We start from the raw sequence: 3,785 nt of genomic DNA on the forward strand, positions 1-3,785 counted from the left end.
TTTTTTTTTTTTTTTTTTTTTTTTTTTTTTTTGAGACGTAGTCTCACTCTGTCACCCGGGCTGGAATGCAGTGGTGTGATCTCAGCTTACTGCAATGTCAGCCTCCCGAGTACAAGCGATTCTGCTTGCCTCAGCCTCCTGAGTAGCTGGGATTACAGGTGCATGCCACCACACCTGGCTAATTTTCGTAGTTTTTAGTAGAGACCAGGGTTTCACCATGTTCATCAGGCTGGTCTTGAACTCCTGACCTCATGATCTGCCCTCCTTGCCCTCCCAAAGTCCTGGGATTACAGACGTGAGCCACAGTGCCCAGCCCAAATACTCCTTTAAGGCCCCAGCAGACCAATACAATCACATGCTCCTGGAATTTGACAGCTTGAAGTTTATAGCCTTACTAAACTGTTTATCTTATCTGTAGTGGTTGCTTTCCTTTACCCCTCAAGATCAATTCACGTAAATCAGTTATTTAAGAATTTGAGAAAAATATGCCTTTGCCTTAATGTGTTATATTGTATTCATCAAGATCCTGACTCATTTGTGACATTTGCTGTTAGAATGAAAACTAATTCCGACCTCATTATCTTCATGTACATTTTTATTTTTTGCCGCTCTCACCGTGAAGGTCATGGACAGTGTAATTGTGGACGATGTGACTGCAAAGCAGGCTGGTACGGGAAGAAATGTGAGCACCCACAGTCCTGCACTCTGTCGCCTGAGGAGAGCATCAGGAAGTGCCAGGGAAGCTCTGATCTGCCTTGCTCTGGGAGGGGTAAGTCCGGTCTCTCAGGGCTTGCCACGGCCTTTCCATCATGATTCAAATGAATTCAATGCACACACATCTTAATTTAAAAAACAGCTGAGATCCCTGAATGAGGGGCTATTAGTCTTTTTAGAACTAATAATAAATCCAATCTCCATGAATGAAAGTACACGGAGAAATATATTTCTCTTTCTCTCTACATATATCTTTCGCACACAGACACTCTCACTCACTGTCAGTCTACTTTAGCCTTAAGGTATGTTCAGTTTCAGTTCAGTTCAGTTCAATGTGACATCAAAAAAAGAAACAGTTTAGACGTTTGCTTAAAGCTTTCTGAATGAGACCATCTAATTGTCCACTGACATTTATGAAACCCAGTAACATTATTTTGAGGACAGTGTTGGCTTTTGAAAATTCATTGTGTAAACAAATAGCTATGAATAAGCTTTTGTCATTTTAGAAGGAAGGTATGTAGCCTCAGGTGTGTTCTTGGTATCAGATCAGTACAAATTGGAGAAGGACAAATTCGTCTAGAAGAACACAGATTCCATTCCTCTTGATTTATCAAAACAAGAAATGCAATTTCACTTCTCACATGACAATAGCGAAGTTAATATGAAGTATACTTTTGAAGAACTCGTAATTGATACTATTACCAATTTTGTTCAAGAAAGAGGAAACAGAAAGAGTTTCTTCACTTGAACATTAGATCAGAAATTTAATTTTACCTTGCATTTTTTTATATGTATTTTTAATAGGGATATAGTTGACATACCATAAAATTCATATACCACTCAGTGTTTTAATATATTAGCATAATTACACAGCCGTTACCACTGTCCAATTCCAAAAAAAAATGTTTATCATCATAAAATACTCTGGTAGCCTATAGCAGCCACTCCCCATTCTCTTGTCCCAGAACCCCTAGAAACCACCAGTCGACTTTCTGTCTCTATGAACTTGTCTATTCTGAATATTCCATACAAATGGAGTCATAAAATATGTGATCTTCTTGCATCTGGCTTTCTCCACTTAGCATAAGTGTTTGCAAGGTTTATCAAAGTTGTAGCATATGTCAGTCCTTCATTCCTCTATGGCTGAATAATATCCTGTCGTATGGATACACCACAGTTATTTAACCCTTCATCAGTTAATGGGCATTTGGACATGGGGTTTCTACTTTTTGGCCATTATGAGTAATGCTGTTACAAACATTCCTGTGCAAGTTTTTGGGTGGACATGTCTTTTAATTTCTTTGGAATCTGTATCTGTGAGTGGAATTGCTGGGTCTTAGAGTGACTCTGTTGTACCTTTTGAGGCACCGCAGGACCATCTTCAAAATGGCGATACCATTTTACATTCCACCAGCAGCGTGTGGAGTTTCCAGTTTCTCCACATCTTTGCCATTTCTTGGTATTGTCTGTCTTTTTGATTTTTTACAGTATTCTTTATAAAGAAAACTCCATAAAGTCTCTCAGATTGTTTGCAGCATAGGTACTTTCTCATATCCATTTTCCCCTCATGGTTGTAGGTAGAAGAGTAGAGGACTAGGATATGGGTATAATATATATATATATTTTTTTAATTTCAGAAATATTTTTGACTAGCCCTGTATTTCACTAGTAACCCCAGACAGGAACCATTGTTCTATCTGCATTGTAATATTGTCATTATAGTGCTGCATAAGCCATCATGCTTTTAAAGAAACAAAGATTAAAATTCATATCCCTCAGACTGCTGATTTACCAACACTTGTAATCTACAGCAAAAAATAATTTTACATTATTATTTTACATTTACAAAAAGCTTTACCTATTGGGCCCAACCATGTAAAAAAAAAAAAAAATGAACGTAGGAAGGCTAACCAGTGTCTTTTAAAAAAAATCTGTGTATCTTTTCAAAAATGTATTATAATCCTCGGGACAATTCCATTTCAAATTGAAAACCTTGGGAGGGAAAGAAAATGACTTTATCTCAAAAATAGATTTTTGATCTTGAGGAATCTTTTTCAGTTACATTTAAGTTAGAGAACTTTAGGTACAGTGATTTTTGCTGTTATCTTAAAGTGGTAAACACAGCAAAGGGAGGTCTGGTATCTTAAAACATTATTTAAGTTAAAGAGTTCACATTCAGTAAAATTATTTAAACTCCAAATGGTTATGTCGCCAGTAGAAGTAAACAGAACAGAAACCAATAGGGATATGCACTTACATTTTAAAACAAAAAAGATGAACAAAATGTATACTTTTAACAAATGCTTTCATATTTTGAAGTTAAAAATGTCAAACCATATAATGGAAAAATAAGAAAAGCACACAAAATAGCTCTCAAACAGAGAAAATCACTGTAAGTATATACTTTTACCAATGGTTTTTCGTTTGTCTCTAAATTGTTTAATATGTAGAACAAGTCAAATAAAATTATTGGGGACTTAATATACTCCACTAGGTTTTTCCTCAGACATGCGTATTTCCTGCCTTTCTTGAGATTCACTGACTTATTTAGCTACCATTTTTAAGCAGTAGAGTATGTTTAAACTTTATTTTATTAAAAAGGTATTGAATAAATGTATAGAATTATGGTTTTTAAAATTATTTATAATTCATTTCAGCCTCTAGAAGTACTTTAAAACTAAATAAGTTTATCAGTTTCCTTACACGAGCAAAGTGATTTCGCGAGAAATCATGACACTATGTAAGATTTTTGAAAACGAAAACCAAGAAGTTATGATGGCCAGTTGAGTGCTTTTGGTCAAGGTCAGGTACCTTTTCTTTCTCATAGTGCTACATCTGCAAACTCATTGGCACTGGATGTTTTGAGGCACGTGACCAGTATGAAAACTTTCAAAGAGTTCGTTTTGCAATTTATGAATGAAAACTGCAGCTGTGGTTACATGAGTTAGGAAAGCAATTATAAGACCCATCAGTTTCTCAAGCCTGAGGGCCTCATTAGCTCACGAGCTGGGAAAAAAAAATCCTAGTAGAATATACTGAAGTTCGTCAGGGACCAGGTGAAGGCATTTACA

At 36.0% G+C, this 3,785-nt stretch overlaps 1 protein-coding gene across 4 annotated transcripts in view; it reads left to right on the forward strand.

The window, feature by feature from the left end:
* Nucleotides 1-3,785, forward strand: part of ITGBL1 (integrin, beta-like 1 (with EGF-like repeat domains)) — a 280,376-nt gene that overhangs the window by 161,793 nt on the left and 114,798 nt on the right. For all 4 annotated transcript variants that reach the window (XM_011977218.1, XM_011977217.1, XM_011977219.1 and 1 more), the window contains one exon: nucleotides 623-769. In XM_011977218.1, coding sequence (XP_011832608.1) covers nucleotides 623-769 — 147 coding nt within the window. The remainder of the gene's footprint in view (nucleotides 1-622; nucleotides 770-3,785) is intronic.

The sequence above is a fragment of the Mandrillus leucophaeus genome, unplaced genomic scaffold (assembly GCF_000951045.1).
Source record: "Mandrillus leucophaeus isolate KB7577 unplaced genomic scaffold, Mleu.le_1.0 Scaffold175, whole genome shotgun sequence".
Lineage (NCBI taxonomy): Eukaryota > Metazoa > Chordata > Mammalia > Primates > Cercopithecidae > Mandrillus > Mandrillus leucophaeus.